A 24,199-nucleotide genomic window follows, 5' to 3' on the forward strand; every position below is an offset into this window, starting at 1 on the left:
AGTCATAAATCTATGGAGAGAGAAAAAAATCCGGGCTACAAACCAATCCCGAGGGAAACAAATCAACTATAAGAGGAAAACAAAGAAACAACAAGAACACCGAAGGTCAACAAAACAAACGGAAACACACAAAGAAACGAACTATTTAAGAACAACTGCTATATTCCTGACTTGGAAGAGGAACCTGGTTTAATAGCATGTCAAACCTCCCGTTGTATGACTATGTTAAAAGTATCGCTAAAACACTAGGTGACAGATATACAGCAAAAAAACACGCAAGAACATTTATAACAGAAAGACCTACAAACAAATAATATAGTAGACGTGTACAGCTTCGAGTCAACATTCCTTTCGGGTTTTCTTCTTGCGACTGGTTCTTATATTCGTTTGTGACATATGATCACGTATATATCCCATAGATTTTATGATGAAGAATGAAAGGAAGATATCGTTATTAACAAACTTCAATTTCGCTATATATTGACAATGAAAAATCTTTCACCAGGAAAAAATGTCAAAGTAGCTCACAACTACAATGAACATGCAAAGGTAACCGTACGGCCAGTAAAACCTAACTGCAAAGCAAACTTGAACAAAAAGTACCGACATAAATAAAAACTCCAATAAAAAGAATGGCCTTATGTGTGTACAAAATAAATTAACCAGAAGTATACGTATATAAAACAATCAACGACATCAGTTGTATTACAGACTCCATTGTTTCAACAGGCTCATATAAAATGTGAGGATAATTTACTCGCATAATCCATGCCACAGTCGTGGAATCATCTGAGGATAAACGCTTCAACTTTCGAAAGAGCTTAAAGATAAAATCACAAAAATACTGACCTCAGGTTACTCAGATTCAATAGTCTTGCCAAATATTGATCGAAGTATATTGATAATCAGAACAGTTAAAAAAACTTCATATATTTAAACGTATCAAAGATGAAAAAAATACAATTTGCTTTGATATGATTAATACTGTTTAAATTATCGAACTTGACTAGAAGTGTTGCTCTCCACCTATTGCAACTAATTCAAAATTATGAACAAATTGCAATTTGTATTATAAAACCAAACTTTATACAACAATGATAACTGTCAAAGAAAGGTGACAGAATGGATGTTATAGGTATTCAATATATAAAAAAGAATTTCACACGAAACATCACCAAAACATGATTTTATTCGAATCTTTTAGTTTCTTGAACAATATGCTACATGATTCTTCATTTCCGTTTTTGTCCGCCTTTAAACAACTTTTATGTTTAAAAAAATACGAAAGACCACATCGACAAATACACATTTTTTTTTTAACCTACGAAGAAAAGAAAAGAAACCATTCTAAACCAATCGTTCTTGCTTTTAGTTGTAAAAATAGTTGAATAACGTCAAAGTAAACAGAGATTATATAACAGCTTCCGTTCTTACAAAATTATTACGTTTTACAATGAACATTTTGTTGCAATATTGGGTAAAAAAGGAGGAATTAATATCGTTTAAATCCCCATTTCAAACATTATATGTATGGGATTTTATCAAAACTTCCATGTTAGAAGTTTAAACCTGTTAAGATTATGAATGACACACAAGTCGATGCTTTGGTGTTGTCATTTAAAATCCGTCTTCGTTGATAACTAATTACCGCCCCTTGTCTTTTTGTAATCAACGTGGAATTCGCAATAGGAATGGTTTAGTTTCGGATCATGTGGTTCTTTAACTAGGGTTTTCGTATTAGATTTATACCACAGAAGTTTGATACTTATATTTTTCATTTAAATTATACACTATTGACAGATAATAAATATATACAAACGTAAACGGCTTTGTAAACATTGGATTAACAACTTAAATATCCGTATATTTAATTCAGAAAAACATTGAAAGTGAGATACCGCAACCCCCCGTTGCTAATTGGAAAAGGTATTAAGAGCCATTACCTATAATCGAGTATCTTAATTCATTGAAATCGTTTTTATTGGAAATATAACATTATTATATATTTGAGGTAAGTTCAAATATTTTATTGTAATTTATTTTAATATGTTTTGCAAAAGTGTTGTCGTTTAAATAACCTATCGCATTTCGGTTAATACAAGCTCTTGTCAATTTGCCATATTCAAGATTATATCAATAAATTTGTGAATGCTAGTGGTTTAAAACAATAAAATACATTTAGCACCGGTCAATGTCAAATGATTCTTTTCAATAAGGGAAATTTGATAACTAGGGGATATTCGCATTTCTCTTTGTTTATGTTTTTTCTTACTTTTTTTAATGGTGTTTGAAGAAACTGTTAAATATGTAAACACAATGATCTTTGAATTCAGACGATGAAAATGATATAATCAGGGTGAAGCAATACTGGCGTAAATTTATATTTAGCCTGAAGCCCAGGATGACACTTTTCTAAAGCATAAGTACCGTTCATAAGCTTTCTAATATTTAGGGAGAGTTGTTAGGCTTGTAAAACACAATGATCTTTGGATCAAAACGATGTAAATGGTACTATCAAGATGTATCAAATACGCTGGCGTACATTTATATATAGCCTGAAGCCCAGGATAACACTTTTCTAAAGCACGATAACCGTGCATAAGCTTTCTAATATTTTAGCGAGAGTTGTTAGGCTTGAATTCAAAGTATTTGAAAACATTACGTGTGTGCTTTGTATCTATCTCATATAATGATCATAATAAGCTTATCGTAAGCCCTATCGTAAGCCCTAGGTAATGAAAACAAGCTTGATGAAAACTTAATAATATAAAGTTATAAAGTTAATTGTATCCAATCCCCTTAGCAATGTTTTGTGTACTTTAAAAGTAGCTAGTTTTTAAATCAATTAAATTATCGGTTTGCATTATTTACTATTCGTATCTTCTATTTAACATTTTAATTCTAGCTTAACTAATCTTTCTTTCATTGTTCAACATTTCCGACTTGAATTCTATCCAACAAATTATCCTTTCAATCCCGATTGAACTAGTGAGAGTGATATCAGATTGCGCATGTATCGTTGTCATGACAGAAACAAAAATTCTCATATGTCGATTTCGCCTTATTTCAATTAAAAAATAAAGTAATTTAAGTTCGTGTGACTTGTCCACCTACTTGAATTTAACTGATTTCACGCTAATAAAATGCTACGACAAAACGAAGGAAAATATATCAAGTATTATTGAATGAAAACGTTGATTTAAAAACTTTTCAGACTTTAAATTGTGTCCTTCGGTGTTAGAAAGGAGCTATAAATGTCGATTCAACTGATCTATATCAAGTTTAATAGCTTGTTTATTGATCGTGTTGTATCCGTTATGAAATATTCCCAAATACTGATTGATATTGAACACTTTTTAACAAGTTTCCTACAGTGAAATTACTAAATATAAAATATTCATTTTCTATTGAGTAAACACTATTTATCATAATTCATAATTTTGAACTGGATCGTATCCTATTCAAACATGCTTTGTAATTTATATTTTCAATTTCACAAATGGCTTGAAAGTGGCAATTTACAATATGGAAATGATTGAAGGTTCAATGCATAGCTGCTCTTTTTAAAATAAGTAATTATTTATTAAAGTTAAAATTGTAACTATAATGGTAATATGATATAAGAAATGTTAAAAGCCACATGCATAATTGGTATATTACTAGACATCAATTACATAGTACATGCATATGAAATTCCTATGCAGAAAATGAAACAAAGAGAGAAAGAAGAGATCGTGAACATGATAATAATCTCAATCTTCACGAAAAATTTAATCAAAAGTTTAAGTTCATGTATCGCTACATTGTGTTAGAATCGTCTTAACGGTCACTTAATTTGAGACCAGATGTTTGCCTCTTGTTTCAATATTTGTAAGTATAAAAAAGAAGATGTGGTATAATTGCCAATGAGACAACCATCCACAAAAGACCAAAATGACACAAAATTAACAACTAAAGGTCACCGTACGGCCTTCAACAATGAGCAAAGCCTATATCGCATAGTCAGCTATAACAGTCCCCGATAAGAAGCACATAAGGAGCTCATTTGTACAAAGGCCAAGGAAGGGTTTGCTACTAGCTCAAACAAATGGGCGAAGTGTACAAAACATTATATCGATGTCTGAAAATATCAACTTTTTCGTATTCAGCACGAAACTGTTCAGGGGCAAAGTAAATGTCGTCCTTTTAACGTTTCTAAGCCTCGTACACTGGCCTTATAAAGTATATTTTTAATATCGATGAAAGTAAATGTTTTGATAGGCTACAATAAAAAGTATCCCTAGTTATAATGTCTATACTGACTACCAACTTGTAGACAATATTGGAAGCAAACATGGAGATGAGCGGATTAACAAAAACAAGTTACGAGAACACCTAAGCACCATAATACATTCTGTAAATATTTCCGTATTCTTCCATACTGTCGTTAAGGCCACAAGTAAATGCCACTTGAAATTGTTAACAAACGATTTATAAAATCTATAATTTAAACATAGCCGTCATGTCAAATATTGACAAATATTTCTTCCTTATCTGAAATGTAAATAAGAGAAAGCTAGGTCGTTGTTTTACGCTGTTTCTACTATTTAAAATAGCAGTTGTGAAAAACCGTTTTGGTATACTTATGTTATATTTGTAAAGGCTTTATCTTACGTGATAGATTTGACAAACATAGAAAGAATGAAACTCATATATTTAATAAAACTCTAAATCGATGAGTATTTATTTATGTTTGATTTAAGGCAGGTTGAACTTTAAAGAAAGATTGATGAAAACATTTATGAATAAAAATGTCTGTGTCGTATTGAACAATTTTGTAAAATGACATAAATTATTCAACGACGTCAGATACTTACAAAAACGAAGAGATACCTGTATGCTATATATTGATTTCTATCATAGAATAACACTTCTGAGTTTAGTGGAACTGTAAAATATGAAAGTAAATATTAACCCTTTACAATGAAAACAGTTGATTACTGTGGCCCGGTTAAAAACGAATATAAAATAAGGTACTACTAATAAAGTAATACCAGAGCTTAAGCTGCTTTGCTTTTAACATGTATGCATCAATTTGATGCCATAGGTACTATACAATAGATTTAATTTGGGAATCTCTCAACTCAGATCGAATTTAGATATCAATACATTGTCAAGATCTCAGAGACATTCATTCTGAAAGATAGAACAGAATAAGATGCTGCCTGCAACACGTCTTGTTCGTTCATTGTTATAGTATTAATCAGACCGTAGGTTTTCTATCTCGACGTGTTTTACAATTTGTCATCACAAGTGTCTTGTATAGCTGACTAGATGCGATTTGGGTTGATCATGGCTATATATAATTGTCTAATTGACACCCATACTGCATCTATCTTTTTATATTTGTCCTTTGAAAAATCAATTGAAATGCATACGTTAATATTATCAATTCAAAGACATTTTGCTGTAAGAGATAAATTTGCTCTTGTAACAGTACACGCGTTCGTTTGCATTAGCCTGCTCTTTTTCTAAATCTACAAGGCTGTCTTTTACTTGCAAGCGATTTTGCTCACTCTTTATACGGGTCAGCCATTAATTATACTAATCCGACGGACTATCATCGTTTTTTGATACCATACTCGCAAATGGTGTCAAGGGAGAGCCTTAAATTCAGTCCCTAAATTTTCTCCACGGAACTGTGATCGAACCAGAAACTTTGTGTTAGTAGTCCGATGCCCAAACCACAACACCACGGTTCTCTTAATTCTTAGTTTAAAAAAGGGAAGCATATGGCACTTTCTTAGACTAACAAGTTACGTAAAATTTTTAAAGAAACTTCAACTTCGATACCTGATTAAAAAGAAACATATACCTCAATATTATACGTTGTAACGAAATGACAGGACAATATTGTTGATGGAATATTAGTCGAGATTTGATAGACATCTAACAGTACACGAATCGAGATTAAACATCTTACACGAAAAGAAACTTCATCGTCTTTATACGGTCAAAGGTGGTCTGTAAAGACTTTTCTGTTTTGAAAATGATCATACTAATGGGAAACGATTGACACAGTATGTGTTTTCAAACAAAGCACAGAGAAATTTAGTGCTTCAAGGCCCTGGTCTAAATTAAAAATTTGCAAAAAAAAAATTGTGCGGGGTACACACTATCAAAAGTCGATGTTAATTCGTTGCTATATTTTCTATAATACATTGTATTTGCCCCTCCTAATTTATAGCAGGATTGCTGGCTTCGATCATTAAATCTCCAATCAGCATTGATATCATATTCTATTGTATAACGATACGACGATTGACACATTATACAAAAGCAATTTATACGTACTATTAAACTTGCCAAAGTAAGTCAAAATCTTAAAGATATTTTATCAACAATGAAGTACTTAGAATAATTTAATGCTAGCCTTAGTTTGAAATAGTCAATTCATAGTGTTGGATTCCGTATAAAAAGGTCTAAAGAAAGTTACAAGGCATTTAATTTCTATATGATTCCTGTTGAAAAAGATAATCTAAATATTATAATTTATGCTTAAGTCACTTTGTAAATAGTAGGAAAATAAATGACTTTATCAAACCTGCCATCTCAATAATTACTTCAAGGTGATTTAAATTTGATCTGAATTATAAAAAAAATATTCATAAAATGTTTAAATGATAATGTTTGATCGATTGCTTTACAATTAAAGACAAATGTTGACCTTGTAACAGTTAGACCTTTTTGAAATCAAATTAATTAAAATATATTTACATTGGGAAAAAGAAAGAGAGAGAGAGAGAGAGAGAGAGAGAGAGAGAGAGAGACACACACACTTGAATTATGCTCTACACATAAAATGTTTCTGCATAACATCATACGAATAACTTATTTTAACAGAATCAATACACAAACACTATGAAGTGTTTACTTCGGATATTTTCTATCTTGGTTGTTCGCTATGTAATGTATGCGCTGCAATTGACACCAGGTCCGTATTCGAGTATAGTCTCCAAACTTCGTTCATTCCACGATTATGAAACTGCTTTATTTTTTTAATCGGATCTTACAGGGTGTTCTTCGGAACCACTCACCCCTATACGAAACTTCTTTTGTTTTGTTTATGTTTTTCTTTTCTTGTTAGTTTTATTTGTTTTGACAGAATATTACAAGGGTTGTTATTCAGGTAGTTGTTGTTTTGGTAAATGGTTAGACGGTAGTTATGGTTCATAATATAGTTAAACATGAACTGATTGATTTTTGGTTACTTGATGTCCCTTGGAAAATATTTCATGTATGTTCAGGAAAAGAACAAATTAACAACAAATAAAATAGATAGGTCCTGTTAAAGAGGCCGTCCGGGATAAAGGTCTGGGAAATTTGGACTGGCACTGAAAAATTATGGCACAGAAAATTTTCTTTACAATAGGCCGTCTACGGACTCTCAAAGGGTTGCTGCAAGATTTAGTGTTTTTGTTTACAGAAAAAGATAGCACTCTCGAGGAATTTGATGTCCTCATACTAACTGGACGTGGCTGCGTACTTATACACCCCGTAAAGTCAAACGGACGTCCTGCTTTGGCAAGGGTTTATTTTCGGTCGGTCGGTTGAAGACCAAAGTGACTATATTTCTATTCCCCAGTAACCTTTGGTGATCGAAGACATGTTAGTTGTTATATAATTATTTAACATTGGTTGATGATTTGGTTCGACGTTATATATTTATATATAGTTTTTGAAACTAATGAAATGTATTATGGCATAGATATCGTCTTTGTGTTCGCCATCAAAGGAAAACGTTTTTTTTTATATCATTAACTTATTCCCTTTTTGTATAGGTGTACCAGATTTTAAACAGCAGCCACGACGCATACACTCGTTCAGTTCCACGATGTCCTCCTATGTAAGTATAATTTAAACCTCATATACACATTTGTACACATAATTACTTGTTTTCTATTTGCATGTATAAGCACAAGGACTTATTATACAAAATAAATAGAAGTCATACAGAGTTACCGAATTTAATACAAAACGATGATTTATGCCTCACCTGCACGCAAGAAAGATAACTCCGATCACGACCGATAACTTTGTGTATCGAAAGTCGGGAATAGCCAATTCGAACACGATGATTGATCTGTATCATCCATTGCATTGATGTATTAATTTTTCAATTATATTGCGACTTAAATGGACGTAAGTTCATATGTCACTTGAAAAAACACTTATGAATTCCGAACAATAATAAAAGGGAGAAAAATAATCTTGAAGTATTATATTTTTTTATGGATCGAGTATTCCAAAAGATGAAGCTTTATTCCCTAAGGTGTCCAAGGTGGTATTGAGTAGTTTAAACTTTTTTATTAGTGATTTAGAATATTTTTTTATCGTGACGTGCAATAAAGTTTTGTCATTTTGGAAAGATTTCATAAATTCCTTATATTTTTAATAAAATTGAGAATAGAAATGGGGAATGTAGCAAAGAGACAACAACCCGACCATAGAAAAAACAACAGCAGAAGGTCACCAACAGGTCTTCAATGTAACGAGAAATTTCCGCACCCGGAGACGTCCTTCAGCTGGCCCCTAAACAAATATATACTATTTTAAACATTAAAAATATCCCTCTATTTGAGATTTATGCCGATTAAAATTCGATTTAACTTTTTTATCTTTCTATACATTTCTGTATCTTTGTTTATTTATACTTATCCGGTTTACACTGTTATTTGTCTTGATATAGAGGGATACTTTGGAATAACATGAACATTTGTACATATATAACCTTATTTTAACAGCTTTTAGGGGACTCGTGGCCAATTAGGCCAACCTGGTCAAAGGTATTTTGTTTATTTTACAACCATGCATGCACGTGCTGAATAATAGTGCTAGTGATAATATACACTGTCATTTTTAAGGTTAAAGTTAAAATTCATAAATCATTCTAATTGTTTAGTTTTCAAGAACTAAATGTTTTATAATACTTCTTCTCTTCGTTCTCATATTCCATGAAATCATGTGTAACTTGTACTAATTTTGCCATGCTGTGTACATACATTGGTTCAAGCTTTCACTGTTGGCGGCAAAAGCTCATCTTTGAAAATTATAAATGTCATGAATTTTTTTTTTTTCTTTCCTTGATATAAAAACAAGATTTGCCACGTATAGTACATATTGTCTATACTTTCGTTGCATGATGCTTGATAGTAATATTCACATATGACGATATATTAGTTAAAAAAAAGCTTAATATAACCACGAAACTTTTGTAGAATCAACCTATTGTCAAAATAAAATCGTAAATGGATAAAATCCAATATTTAAAACAATAGTAATGCTTACAACTGTCTCGTTTGAGAAGGTCACCAAACAGTAAGTCTCTCAAAGGTTCTGCAGCGCCAACAACAAAATCCAACTATCAAGAAAGATTACACTTGATATTGCATGCAATAATATTTGAGCATTTATGTATAGCTGTAGATAGTGATGCTTGAAATTAAATATACAAAAAGACAATATAATTTGGACATGGATGGCGGTATAACAAATTTAAACAGTTCAAAGTTTGGGATATTTAAAACTAAACTAATAACAGACATCAGAACCAGTCACTATTTCTGTATGCTAAATTTACGTTGGAGGAATAATAGTATATACTTTTTGCGCCATCAACGAATGCAAATGCAACTCTTTCACTTAAACTATTTCTGTACAGTTATGATTTGTCTATGTCCATTTTTCAATTTGGTTTGACTTTCTAATTTTCTACTTTCCGTTTCTGATTGTTCATTCGTGTGATTAGTTTCGATAAATGGTAAAAATTAGAAGCATCACTTTATGATATATAAAATTCTGTTGGCTAATGACCTTTTGTGTTGACCTTGTAGAGTTAGGTATAGTAGTATTTTAATTTTTATTTTCGGGTGTGAATATTTTAAGTATATGGCTGTATTTCTAGATGTGCTAGTATTATTTAGTTTTTTCAAAGCTTAGTTGTCAAAGTTATGTGAAACAAATGATTATTTTACATATCGTTACACTTTGAGAATCTCATTTTCGTGTTCACTTATACCATCAAAGAGTAAAAGCAAGGTGTCTAGCAATACGATACAAAGGACTTTACGTCCGATTCCGACCGGACGTGGCTGCGTGTTTAAACATCCAGCACAACCAAAAGACGCTCCTATTGGACATTGACATTACTGTCCGATAGACTTTCAAATAAGATAAGGGTGGAATGGCTCTACATCATGATCATGTAACGATTCAATTAAAACAAGTGATTCTGGTATAACACAGAGGCGTTTTTTCCACCGGAGTGATAACTGTTCCACATGCGACTAAAGTGGAACTTCACTTAGACTATCGACTGTGGAATATAAGACTCAAGTATAAGAAATATCTGATATTACCTAAATATAAAAAAGAATTATTTAATTCAGAATTTTAGAGACTGGATACCTTTGTCGTGTATTCATCTTTTGTGTTTTCCTTTAAAAAAGAATTTTATCCCGATTCAACTAAAATATTATTCAAATGTAAAATATTATAATTAAGTCATGAATACTTTGACAATCGTAAGCTTAAAATATACTTACTTCTTTTTCAGTATATGAAAGAATCGACTTACAGACATGATTTTGGGGCAGCAAAGGTAATGACATTTCAGTTCCCTTGTTATTTTTTGAATGATAATCTGCGAAATTAAGATGTATGTGTGCATGTGTAAAAATTCTGTTGTTCTTAACCATTTATATTACAAATAGCGCAGATAATATCTGCATATACTAAATACAATATTTTAAATATCAATTCATAACGAATTGCAAGTAAGAAGAGTGTGTTTCAATGGCAATATATGATAAAGGTTTAATGTGAGATACATCAGTTCAATAGAATTCAGATTCTGTGCATTCCAGTTCCATGAATATATTCCACATTGGCAAAATCAAATCGTAGTTACACAATGTAAAAACTGATATTGAATTAGCACTGGAAAATAGTTTTTAAAAACGTAAAAAAAAGTTGAGAAGAAAAGAAAAATAGTTTGACAATTCTACATAATATTTATATAAGTATCAAAAGGGAGAGAGAGAGAGAGAATGAAAGAGGGTTTGGTCCAATAATTTTCTATAATGATCTTAAGGTTTTTTCAATCAATGACGTTACAAATCATTGCCACCTCTCCTCACATCGAGAATGTGATGTTGATGTACCGCCGCGGACTTAGTTCTGTTATGCTTTATAATGTTTTCTTTCAGAATTCAGATTTTACCAGGCCGTTTCCTCAAACATATTACAACACTGAGGAAATGAACCAGAGGCTTTATCAACCTCGCCCTCGAAGGGTATATAATGATTTGATCGCTTCTCAAACATACGTTCAGGCCATTTTTGCCACATCATGTGATTTAACACATCATGTATTGCTTGTATTGCATTGGTATATGTGTCATCTATATTTTTTGTTGTTGCATAGAATGTTTACATGTTTAAAAAAATATTCGTTTTGCTCTCGTTTTTAATTTTAAATTTGAATTCGTCATACTAGAGTGCAATTAATGACCGCTATTCTCTTGAAACGTTCAAAAGTTTAAACAAATTTGAAAAATAAATACATTTTTAATATTTAACAAAATCGAAAGAAAATAGATATTGAATAGTTTGTAACTGGAACGTAGTACGTAACAAACCATATAAAAACAGCTTAGGGCACCCACCCATTAATGATCCATTCAGGCTGAGGAAATAAAGTTCATATCATATGCTTTACACTATAGAATTGAAATTACTGCTTTTTTTTAATTCCGCGTTTCATGCAAAATGTAAGCTCACTTGCTTTTACTTCATATAAATTTTCAAAACACAGCGTATATTTCTTATCTTAACAGCTTTTGTAATGACAAAATATATATGCTATTAACATGTTGAATCTGAAAATAAAATTTTAAACCTAAAACTTGGACAGAATTGCCTATTGAGACAAAAGTCGCATATACATGTATCGGGGCCTTTTATAGCTGACTATGCGGTATTGGTTTTGCTCATTGTTGAAGATCAAATTGTGACCTATAGTTGTTAATTTCTGTGTCATAAAGGGTCTTGTGGAGAGTTGTCTCATTGGCAATCATACCACATCTTCTTTTTTATAAAGCTGAAATTTGAATAAAGATTATTTCCATTTCTAAGTAGATACATGCAGATCGTTAATTTTTATCCAATTTTAATTATTATTAAACATTTATACATATCATAGGATAGCACTTTATTTTTTACTCATTTCTATCAATTATGCATACTAACAATTATATATATAGAATTTAAATGAATACAATTACATTTTCAAGTTAATATGATATGCATTTTTTTTAAACACGATAACTGTAAGCGCGACATAAACGAAAAATGTGTAAAATGTACTGCTTGAATAATGATCTTAGTTGTTTTCAATCATACAAATTGGTAACATCGGATGGAATCAATTAATTGATTTGTCTTTCAGCCCAAAAATATCACAATTTCTATAATTAAACACCCATTGTAAATATAACAATTTCAGTTTCTTTATAAATCGTTTTTGGATGACAATGGTAATATTTAGACAGGCTATGTAAAGTGAACTTATAGATGGTTGGAATCCGATGCTCTCTCAACATTGCTACAAGTGTAGGATTGTCCAATTCGCTTCTATTTTTAATTGATTGATTTATTTTTCCTACAGATTTATGTTTAACAGGTTTTTTTTGTATGTTAATTCATTCTTTTTAATACATGTAGGCCCGTGATGACTCGAGAATACCTATGGATCAAGGCAGAGTAAGTATTAAGTTTGTGACAATGTTTGAAATAAGAGGTAATAAAACATACATTTGTACATCGAACAAATAGCAAAGGACGTTACATGCGAATGATTCTTCTAAATATTTGAACAACAAAAAGCGTATTTTTTTTAATGCATTTTCATGGAAAACATGGAGGCTTTACAGAAGGAAACATGGCGACAAAGAACACGATTAAGGCCATGAAACAGCCGTCCAATGCATAAGTTTCATATACTAGTAATCACATTTGTTTAATTTTTACCCGTGCATTATCTAATACACATTTCAATTACGAGGCTAGAGTTTGACTGCAACAAGTGTAATTAGTATGCTCGTCCCACTCTACATGTAAATTTCGTAGTTTTCCAATATCAAACCAGTCCTGAACATGGGTGACATATTGGCCACTGGACATAAAGCCAACATCAATCAAATATAGAATTGCTGCAATCATATTACATGCAATAAAATCGTACATTGCTAACCTAAAGTATTCTGAATAAACAATATGTTTAAAATATTAAACAAACTATCATGAAAATGAAGGAGTTAAAAATTGGACAAGAGGGAACATTATATAAACATCTCTAATTAACAGGAATGAAACTGGTGTACGAATAAATTAAACAAGAACAACAGATTCTTAATCAAAAAGACACTTGTTTGACCCTTTTTAAAAGAGTGATCGTTTAACAGCTTATGTGCCAAAAAAACCTTATATGTACTTTTATTTAAACAACGTTAAATCAAAAGAACAATGATACTTGTATCAGATTACGAAAAATTCCTTCCGAATTATAAATATACAATTGAAGATAAGTTTAAGTGGTAAGAATGCAGTATTATTTATTTTAAATCGTAAGTAGTGAAGTATGATTGATTGGGTCTTTGTTCTGCAGGTTTTTTTCACAGATTCCCGTCGAGTTTGTTATCGTGCTCCTTTCATATTTACACAACATATATCACATAGAAAGCAATTTCTCAATTTTTAGTTTCATTTACAGCAATGAGAAATTTTAATACTTGAAAAGTGTTTGCATAGTATGTTTATATTCATGGTATCAAAAAGACCAGATGGATTAATTATTCTTTACGACAGTTAGTAAACAAAACATATTGGACTTTTTTCTGCCCTTTATACTTGATCAGAGTAATAAACTGGGATATCTTTTCAGATCTAAAATTTTAATTGATATACGGTTGAGTTTTATGAGTTGTCAACTTCAATGAACGTAGAAATTTTGTTATAAAATTTGTAGTTTATTTATATATAAAGATTTTGGAAAAGAGGTATGGCCAATTTATCGATGATTTTTTTCACAGAAGGGCCAATTTCAAAAAGTGCCAAAAGAATAAAATTTACTATAAAAACAAAAAATAAAAATGCTTTTTGATCAATATCTCGATTTACATATATTATGACATGTGTGATCAAAAGTTAATTTGACCCTAAAAAAGGATGAAAGTCCAATATGCGGATTTTCAGGTGTTTTTATGTGAGAAAAACATGGAATCCCCTAAGAAGGACATTTCAAACCAAAAAAAAGTTATACTTTTTATGACTGTTGTTATTCATACAACTTGTTCACTCAAAAATGAAATTGGTTTAGAGTGTTCTTATTACATAAAAATTGTAACATCGATAAATTGTACCGATATAGATTCTTAATAAGAGTGATATGTATAAGCATCGCCGTAGCTCCATTAGTAGAGCACAGAACTGCAAATATATGATGGTTTTAAAGAAAGGGTTCGAATCTCGATCAGAAAATTTGTATGTTTATATTAAATTTTAATGTTTCTATCATATTTTTTCGGATGTTTGCTTAATTCATAGAGTCATTCTGGTTCATTTTGACTATATAGTTTACTAGTTTATCATTTTACATGTATCAAAGAAAAGAAAAAATGTATTGCTTATTGTGTGCATTCCTAGACTATCCATACTCTTGACTTACTTTCTATTAATGTGGTTACATTTATTACATATATCGAAGGACCAACTGCCGTCAAACTGATAACCAATAACACGAGAATTAATTCTATAGCAATGAAACCTACATGTTGCGGGGGTTATATACACATAACTTAAAATAAGGCCATTGTATACAAGTTTCAAAACAACACAAACTATTTTTCGAAACCATTTTTGAACATGGTATCATATGTAACAAATGCAGTCAACAACAACTTTGTCGCCAATTCACAAACTGTTATGTTACTAGTTCTGAAATGTTTACCACCGTCCCTACACCGGTACTTCAGTCATCAGAAAATAAAACAACACAACAGAACAATCAATTACACTACAAATCGTGATTGTAGGTAAAACATCAAGAAGCTGTTGCATCTGTATCACAACGAAGGTCCGATTTGTTAAAATGACAGAAAAGGCAATATAACATGTGTCAGTAACACAGGGTGATCTATGACTTACTGACGGTATTAAAGATGTTCTCGGGTTAAAATATAAACATGTAGTATCTTATCTTATAGACGATAAAACCTTAAAAGACCAGGAAAAGTACAGAATGATATACATATATTTAGAATGAGACAATCAAGATTTGAACTTGTTCCGTGTTATTTGGCTCCTTGGCATGTTACGTGGTATGACACCTTGCATAAAGGATGTTAATAATAAAATAAAATCAATATTAAAAAATCAATAGTTTTGGCCTTGTTTATGTAGGAATACCTGTTCAAGGTATGAAAATAGATGACGTGACGTATTATCATGTACTATAATTAACACCTATCAGGCTATTTAAAGCATGATTTACCTATCTGATCGAATGAAACAAATCGCCGGCAAATTGGCCATGGCTTTTTCATCAGATTGTGATCAATTATATGTTCACCCCACATTTGGTCCGCCGTCCATCGTCCTGAATTTGCATGAAATATTTGCCACTGGACGTTAAGCAACCAACAATCAATCAATCACATTTGGTCTGAGTACACAGTTATATTGTAGTGCATTTCTTTTATATAATTAATGAAAATTAAAAATCCCACCTGAGCTTTTTCTTCATAATTAATATTTTTACAGTGTGTTTTTTGGACAAATTATATCTAAATTATAGAACATTTAAAATATGGACAATTTTATGTTAAGGGGATCTTGAAATATTATGACAGCTTCCGAAGTGCTGATTTCTAACTTTTTTTTTCAGCTGGACCAAATCAGTACTTTACTTTAAAAATTCACGACCAAATCTTTTTTTGTAGTGTCATTTTATCATCCTACTTGCTATTTGTGGCACACAATAGGGAGAATAAATTTGGAAGATTTTTTTTTCTAAATGGCAAGTAACACACTGTCCACACTAAGGATTATATTCGTAAAGGACGATAACTGTGTACTCGGACCATTTTACTTTACTCTTGTGAGGGTCAGGATTTTATTTTTAGATAAGAGAATAATAGGCAAACACATAAAGGAAGGAGCAAAATGTTCACACAATACTTAATTGGGGAAAATAAGGGAGGAGAGCATATAAAATTAAAAAAAATATGAATTGTTGGCAAAAATAACGAAAAAAGAAGCCTAAAAAAATCAAAAATTCAAGGGTTAATTAGGATAATATATGATCATTTCACATATATTAGTGAAGTAAAGACTAAAAAAAACTTATTTTTGATAGACCTGGATCATCATCATCATTATCAACAAACTTGTTTAAACCCTATTAAAGTTCGCTACTGTACCCAGAAAGTATATCTGGACAATGGGATGTTTGTTGTAACAGTTGCTTGTCTTTGTTTCGAGTCGAGTAGTTGGTGTTTGGTGTGTTCTGTTGTGCTATCATATACTAGTCTATTATATCATATGGTTTCTGTAATCTTTAAGGCGTATTCTAATTTTGATATGGTGGATTAAGATACTTGTGAAGGCGCAAAGTTAACGTATCTTATTTTTATTTTCAGGGTTACAACGACCCCAGACAAGAAGGACCGTATACCGACAGGGTACGTTATCTTTTTCTTTTTTTTTTATTATCGATTCTGATTTTTTGATAATTTAGATCGTAATAAAAATTGTAACGTTAGGAACAAAGGATAACACAAAACAAGTAGTCGTTTGAATTTATAAGTTAACCTCGAAGCCCTTCAAAGTTATAAAAGAGGTATATTTTTTCTTATCGCAAGATTTTTTTTAATAATATTTTTCCACACAATTTTCAAATTGTACACACATCTTTGTAAAATGAACACGCATTTGTTTAAGTTGTGCGAAGTCTTTAAAACTAAAGCAGATCCGCTAGTAATATTCCTTGGGGAATGGTTGAACGGTTAAAATATCAGTCACAAGCTAAGGATCGCCATCATTTACATTACATTGCAAATATGCATGTGATAGTTGATTCAATTTACATGCAATAAATACACAGCATTCTCATCAATTAGCCATAATAAAATGGGCATATATTTCTTTTACTGTAGTATTGACCTGTGGACAATTATAGCACGTTAATTTCTTATTCTTTGGATATGATTTTTTGTCGGATTCGTGGGTACAGGTAAACCACGAATTCGAATATTCAACAAATGATAAATTCTATGCAGACTATGGCCAAATTACGACATCAAATATCAATGATAACGCAATTTATCTCATTCCACGACAATTTATACCACGAAAATAAAAGAATAAACAGTAATTGACTTGAACAATATGCTAAGTTGATAAAAAAAATTATAGAATAAATAAAACGGTTTTCTCTTCGCTTCATTACTAGAACACTTGCTATTCTTATGGAGTAAACTTTTAAGGATACAACTTAGAAACGCGATTTCATATCTAAACAGAATGTCAATTTCAGGGTGGCTACTATGACCGTCGATATCAAGATGACCACCATTATAATGACGGTGCATACACAGATCGACCGGTATAGTTCGTCTATTTCCAGCTTGCTTACATATATTCATTTGGGCTTCAAATAAAAACATTTAGCTTATGTGCTTTTTGAAGGTTTAGTTCGCTTACAGTATGATTATTTGCCTCTTTTTTTTTAATGAATTTTATGCTTATTTGAATAATTGTGTTATATAATAACACAATTGTATTTATTAGCTCATAGATTTATTTGAATGCTTTTGAGTCTGATTTTCCGTTTTTGTTGTTGTATTTAGTTTTTTTAGCCAAATTAACATTAATTTTGTTGTGCACACGGTTTTTTTCTCACAAAAATACAGAAAATATTAATCTTACCACTGTTTTTACCAATGTGTCCCAATTTCATTAGCATAAATATGTCAAAAATCTTTTTGAAACATTAAAAAGGAGAAGTTCGAGGCAAAACTAAGACAAGAACTACATTCAGTTATAATATCGCTCCGAACAAGATTTATTATAATGTCTGAATCGAATAAAGTTGGATTTTTGTTATATTCAATGCTCTTCAACTTTGTTACAGATTTTTCTTCCATGTTTTTTTTTTCTCGAGTGTCACTGATGAAGCTTCTGTTAAGGGAACGCGTCTAACATACTCATTTACAATACTGGTGTATTTGATGCCTTTTCATAATTAATATGTATCTTTGGTGTCTTATATTTTGTATGACATTTGAAAAAATATTTATTTTGTTTTCAGCGATATGATAGACGTGATGACATGAATGGACCATCAGATAGAGTAAGTGTAAATCATTCTCTTTCCCTGCTACGAATACGAAGGTCTTTGATGGCCATGTCTACTGTATTACTAACCTGTCAACACTGAGGTTGTGATTTCGAATTCTGCACGCAGCAGGTTCGCTCGAATCCAATCTCAATTGACTAGGATTGTCAGTTTTACTATCAATGGTTGATGGTGCGCCACGGGCACTCTGGCTTCCTCTGCCAATTAAAACTGACAATCACGAAATAGCACAATAGTGTTGAAAGTGGCGTTTAACACCAATCAAGCAATATGTATGACCCGTATAAATCGCACTCGACGTGTTATTTTTGGAATAACTTTTGTTACAAATTTTGCATTTAACAGATTTGAAACTATATGCCTTTCCAATAACAGTTTTGTCAATCAAAGTAAAGAAGAGTCGTGAAAGGCAAAACTGTTTAAGGTTACTTAGATTGCAGAAGTAGTTGCAAGATTACGCAAAAGATTATTCTTTATGTACAAACAGAAAATTTGCTGCACAAAAGTTGTATCATTTAGATTGTTAAACTTAAACAAGAAATAAAATTTAAAAAGAAACTATTTGTATAATCTTTTAAGAATTAAACGCTTCACACCAAAAGCTTTTTATAGTTTGTCAAAAGATGTCTGAAATTTTGTTTACAAATGATAAACAGAATGTCCATTTATTTGCTCATTATGTAGGATATTTATTAAACTCTTTTTTTTTGCATTGATTATGTATTCAGTAAATACTGTCATGACGACGGAGCACACTTTAAACCCTGTTCTTTACAATGAAAGACACAGTTGGGTGTAATCGATATAACTGTTTATAAAATGTTGTATTATTCGAATAACATTGCCTAAGCCGTATTCGGCAGAAACTTTCTGAATTTTAGGTTATTTGAGCTCTTTAACCTTACATTTGATTCAACTGCATACCAAATTAAATTGTTAGATTGGTATATTTTATGAGTTTAAAATGAAGGAAAGCCTGTGTTTCTAATATTCAAAAAAGCAATTAGAATCGTAGTAACATCCAAAATATTTTACGTTACAGGGGTACGATAGACGACCAGATGATCGGGAGCGAGGTGCATACACAGACAGAGTAAGTATGACATAGAATGATGAACCCATACAAGCTAAATAAGGTCACTCGAATGAGAGTGAGAAGTTTCATAAATTCTCCAATCATGAAATCCATATTTCCAACAAAAGAATTAAAAGTGTAGAATTTATGTACAAAACGTCCATTATTTTAGTTCTTTTAAGGATTTTTGATAAAGAAAAGTAACTATTTTCAATGGGATTAGAAATAAAGGCAACATTCTATAAAAACAACAGAAGCATACCGCTGTTCGAAAGTCATAAATCGATTGAGAAAAAACAAATCCGGATGACAATATAAAACCGAGGAACAACATCACCTATAAGAAGACAACAGCGAAAAGACAGATACACCAAAGTGCGCATTTCCATGCTAACATCAACTTTCGCTAATTTTAGAAGCCCAAATTTTACCCTAGTAGATTTGAAGTATGGTCAAATAGAACATTTGTTTTTATATAAAACTCCATTATTAATGAAAACACAATAATAAGTTGAAATTATAATTTACAGGGAGGTTATGAAAGACGAGATATGAATGGCCCAGACAGAGTGAGTACCACCTACTGTTTACGCCATTACAAATTGAATGCTTTATTTTGATGTAAAACCTGTACAATAATTTTATTGGCAAAATTTGAAAGTATTAACTTATCCGGCATATCCGACAATATCTTAATTTCACGGAAGTATTTGATTTTTTTTTACATTGCAGTAGGTAACTATTGCTAATATATGTAAGCTTTGCACCAGAATTTTACATTCGTTTCATAGTTATGATTCTTTGATTTCTAGAGATTTGAAAGACCACCAGAAAGAGACGTTTCACCAGATAGACGTGTATGTATATTTGCTCAAATTATTACCACTGTTTCAGTTTGTTAATTGAAAAAGTACTATTGGTAAAAGGAACAATAAAATAAACACTAAAAATGCAAAATAACGCCGAAATTCTCTTCTGATAATTATGTAATTCTAATAGAACATCTTTTGATCAAAGGTTATTTAAAACAATCTTTGGAACTATCCTCTATCTACGGGTAGTTATACTTGAGTATGGGAAGATGTGGTGATAGTACCAATAGTACATTTTTGGCTTTGAGTTTTCATAGTGACAGTAGATGTCGCTTCGAATTTCGAATTTTGTATGTTTGTTATGTTTTATTTGATAATGATTATTCGTCACACTGACAAGTCGTTTTATAACTGACGTGCTCTATTGTATAATTGTTTGCAGTTGGTATTAACCTTTCAAAGAAACAAAAACAAATAAGTACTATCAAAAGAAAAACACTATGCCTATATTTTTGTAAGTAGCAAATGCTTGAGTTGTCCACTACTAATTTTCCATTTTATTACCCAGAAAAACAAAAGAGGTTACCTTTATTGCTGTTGCTCTGAATTTGTTTATATGTTTGAAAACAGTGTTCAGCATTTGCATAATTTGATAAATGCATGCATTTTGGTCAATTTGTGAGGGAAAAGTTGCCATGTTAAAGCCATTTTTGCACCTTTAGGTCGAAAAGCAAAAACTTAGATTCCTAAAAACAGGAAATTGCAAAACATATGAAAGTAAGCAATACCATATGTGTATTCATTTAAGTATTATATGCATTTTTTATCGTTTAACACAAAAAACAAACCCTGTTCCTTTCACACAAACAAAATATATATCGCCTACAAATTGATATAGTTGAATAGATTTTCCTTATTTTGATAATCTTTTGTAGAGATTCAACGATCAACCCTCTTCATATAATGACGCACAGTTGCAGGATAAGGTAAGTTGATAGATAATTAAAGTTGTGGTATGAGTGCCAATGAAACAACTCTCCATCCAAGTCATAATTTGTAAAAGTAAACCGTTATAGGTCAAAGTACAGTCTTCATCACAGAGCCTTGGCTCACACCTTACAGAAAGCCTACCAAATTATACTATTTACCTAATTTGTTATCAAATATGCAACAAGACGGCTGCTACATGTTGAGCAGGATCTGCTTACCCTTCCGGAGCACCTTAGATCATCCCTAGTTTTTGGTGGGGTTCGTGTTGCTTATTCTTCAGTTTTCTATGTTGTGTTATGTGAACTTTTTTTGTCTGTGTTTTTTTTCATTTTTAACTATAGCGCTGTCAGTTTATTTTCGATTTATGAGTTTGACTGTCCCTCTGGTATCTTTCGTCCCTCTTCCTAAAACTACATGTGAAAAAAAAACATTGGAAAACCAACGGTTTAATCTACTAGTAAAACTAGTATATAAAAAAGAATACTAGTATATAAAAACGAGAAATGTGAAACTATTATGATCCACATTAACAAACAACAACTCCACATTAACAAACAACAACCACATAACTTCATATCCTAGACTGCATATCATGTATGAGCAAACTAGCAGACACAAAAAACTATTGCATCCAAAAGATGTTTAAATACTGTAACATTTGGTTGTAAAAATGTTTTTAATCAACATGATGCTTTATGTAAAGTTATCAATAGAAAATTGCACGTTGCTATGGAATTAGATAGATTCCCTTAAAGGTTATGTTAAAAGAATTTTCCTGAGATTCCTTGATCCTACAGAAATTGAATTTGCAGTTCAATGACTTAAAATGTGAAACTTCAATTGTTTATTTCTTTTCTTGAATTCGATGGTTTTTTTTTCTACTATCGAAAATATGTTTAAGGGTTGGCTAAAGTTGGTTTTTTTTATCAATTTCAGTATGGCAATAGAACAACACAGAAAGATTACGGAGATGTAAGTTTTTATGAAATCTTTACAGAGTTACATTTGCATCTTCATACTAGTACATTTTTTGTTATGATTTACAGATAATTTTTTAAAGTAATTTTGGATTTCCTTTAAACGCTTGGAGACGGTTAATTGTTTTCTTAGTGAAATAGGTATTAGTAAATGTTATGCACAAAAAGTTATGCTAATTGGCGAAATATGAATGCATACCATTACCTTTTTCAAATGTATAAGAAAAGGATATTGGATGAAAACAGGAATGAGACCCGAAAAAGTGAATACGTATATTCGAAATTTCTTAAATCTTTGCAATGTCATGTTTAAGTATCAACCAAGCCTTCTAGCTATATTTTAACCATAACGTATATGGAAAGATTGAATACTTCTTCTTGTACAGAAAGAAAGATAACTTTGAAATAAACCTGAAAACATCAGACGCACTAGGCATTTTAAATTTGCAAATTATTGTAATTTTTATTTTTAATTTACAACCATCGGATATATATGCCACTTTTGGTTGTAAAACTTTGAAATTTTCGAAATACTTAAGGATTTTCTTAATTCACTAGGGATATATTATCTTAGCTGTTTTTGGCAAAACCTTTCTGCATTTTGGGTATGGAACTTTATTTTGTTGCATTTATTTTTCATTTGACTGTGACTGATGAGTTTGTTTAGACGAAAAGACCGTCTGATGTACATAATGTCAATCGTGGTATCTTTTACGAGTTTTTTTACTATTTAAATTTGTTTTTCCTCCACAGTTTTCACAGCGAACCAGAGGGCAAATGGACAAAGTAAGTATTGTCTGATTTTTAATTTCGACCAAATAAAGATATTACACGTTCTGACAGCGTATTTAAAGACAATAAATAAAAATAGACAAGTGCATAACATTAAATATTCCTTAATACCTATGATGAATTATCAAATCCTGAACCAATGTGGGTGGAAGACGAATATATCTTATTCATTCAACGGTTTTGATATATAGTGGAAATTGTCAAATTAAAAACGGAATATGTTTTCATAGATAAATTTCAACTGAAAATGGGATTTTACTTTCATATGGAAACGAGCAGTCTTGTAGTAATTGTTTTGTGATTTATTTTTGCAGCCAAAGCCATATAGAGGAGAGATTGACAAAGAGGTAAATAATATTAATATGTTAATTATGAACAGAATTTTTTTCCTTTCTTCATCTATTTATCAATGATCAAGGTAAATAAATATTATTCAAAATGTCATCATGTATGTATTCTAAAGTATAACTTAACTGGTTTTGTTTACCAATTAAGGTTTGTACATTGCATGATGATGCATATAAGGTAAAGACTTATATTACTCACTGGAAGATATCATTACTTGCAAAACATCAGGAATAACTTTCTTATGTTACTGTTTCATTCACAGTGTGAATTAAGCTATCGTGTTTTTCCCACTTTATATACATTTTTAAGTGTATTTTTTTTTATTCTACTCTTGTTGTTGTAGTGTGATTTGGAATTGAAAAAAGTAACAACAATGACCCGATGTATGATATCTAATATAACCGATATTAATTCACAAATTTCGATTTTCAGATGGATTCTTTTCATAATAAGGTAAGATTAACCTTTTCTATTCATTATCTAACATTAGTTTGTAGACCTAAGTATTTATTGAAATTGTAGTGAATCTTTCATGGTATTTTTTAATGAGTTGCCTTTCGCAAAGCAAGTCCTACTCGCTAAACGTTTTCATTCTGCTGGTTTAGTATACTCGCAAATTTCAGTTGTTGAGCGTACATGCATGTAACTTTTTTCATTATTTATTCTTAACACACTTTTTTTGTAATTTGTTCTGGTTGAGCAATCTTTAACCTTGATAATGGTTTTAAGAAATAGCAGGTTACAACTTAAC

General features: G+C 31.0%; 1 protein-coding gene across 10 annotated transcripts in view; it reads left to right on the plus strand.

Annotated features, from left to right (window-relative positions):
* Positions 1-1,506: 1,506 nt before the first annotated feature.
* LOC134701723 (uncharacterized) overlaps positions 1,507-24,199 on the plus strand; it is a 35,399-nt gene continuing 12,706 nt past the window's right edge. Inside the window, exons 1-17 of one of the 10 annotated variants that reach the window (XM_063562857.1) lie at positions 1,507-2,011; positions 7,821-7,885; positions 8,784-8,825; positions 10,595-10,639; positions 11,247-11,333; positions 12,763-12,801; positions 16,737-16,778; positions 17,633-17,701; positions 18,407-18,448; positions 19,497-19,547; positions 20,060-20,098; positions 20,342-20,386; positions 21,277-21,327; positions 22,268-22,303; positions 23,062-23,094; positions 23,415-23,447; positions 23,881-23,901. In XM_063562857.1, coding sequence (XP_063418927.1) covers positions 7,874-7,885; positions 8,784-8,825; positions 10,595-10,639; positions 11,247-11,333; positions 12,763-12,801; positions 16,737-16,778; positions 17,633-17,701; positions 18,407-18,448; positions 19,497-19,547; positions 20,060-20,098; positions 20,342-20,386; positions 21,277-21,327; positions 22,268-22,303; positions 23,062-23,094; positions 23,415-23,447; positions 23,881-23,901 — 687 coding nt within the window. In that variant the 5' untranslated portion in view covers positions 1,507-2,011; positions 7,821-7,873. The remainder of the gene's footprint in view (positions 2,012-7,820; positions 7,886-8,783; positions 8,826-10,594; positions 10,640-11,246; positions 11,334-12,762; positions 12,802-16,736; positions 16,779-17,632; positions 17,702-18,406; positions 18,449-19,496; positions 19,548-20,059; positions 20,099-20,341; positions 20,387-21,276; positions 21,328-22,267; positions 22,304-23,061; positions 23,095-23,414; positions 23,448-23,880; positions 23,902-24,199) is intronic. The other 9 variants (XM_063562861.1, XM_063562865.1, XM_063562866.1 and 6 more) reach the window with 9 other exon arrangements.

This window comes from Mytilus trossulus, unplaced genomic scaffold (genome assembly GCF_036588685.1).
Source record: "Mytilus trossulus isolate FHL-02 unplaced genomic scaffold, PNRI_Mtr1.1.1.hap1 h1tg000261l__unscaffolded, whole genome shotgun sequence".
In the NCBI taxonomy this organism is placed as follows: domain Eukaryota; kingdom Metazoa; phylum Mollusca; class Bivalvia; order Mytilida; family Mytilidae; genus Mytilus; species Mytilus trossulus.